Source organism: Bos indicus, chromosome 5 (assembly GCF_029378745.1).
Source record: "Bos indicus isolate NIAB-ARS_2022 breed Sahiwal x Tharparkar chromosome 5, NIAB-ARS_B.indTharparkar_mat_pri_1.0, whole genome shotgun sequence".
Lineage (NCBI taxonomy): Eukaryota > Metazoa > Chordata > Mammalia > Artiodactyla > Bovidae > Bos > Bos indicus.
In genome coordinates, this window is record NC_091764.1 from 29389467 (window position 1) to 29389735 (window position 269).

General features: G+C 40.9%; 1 protein-coding gene across 3 annotated transcripts in view; it reads right to left on the bottom strand.

The window, feature by feature from the left end:
- The window catches only part of DIP2B (disco interacting protein 2 homolog B), a 229775-nt gene that overhangs the window by 118885 nt on the left and 110621 nt on the right, over nt 1-269 (bottom strand). For all 3 annotated transcript variants that reach the window (XM_019960583.2, XM_019960582.2, XM_019960581.2), the window contains exon 2: nt 189-260. In XM_019960583.2, the coding sequence (XP_019816142.2) occupies nt 189-260 (72 nt within the window). The remainder of the gene's footprint in view (nt 1-188; nt 261-269) is intronic.

Genomic DNA, 269 nt, shown 5'->3' on the forward strand with positions numbered 1-269 from the left:
GCCTACCACACAGCAGATGCTCAATTAAGATTCATTTCCTCCTTTCTTTCCTTTTTTTTTCCCTTCCCTTCCCTGGTGAGGAAGAGAGGGAAAAAACAGGAGCCAACAAAAAAGACAGATCTCCAGTAAGATAGCATTCATTAGTGTGAAAATACTGAGAAGGTTTAAAACCACTTCTCATTACCTACCTTGTGTCTGCGGGATGTAAGGAGACAGGAGTTTTGACCTTTTCTTTTCATATCCCTTCTGTGTGATGTCCCCTAAAATAG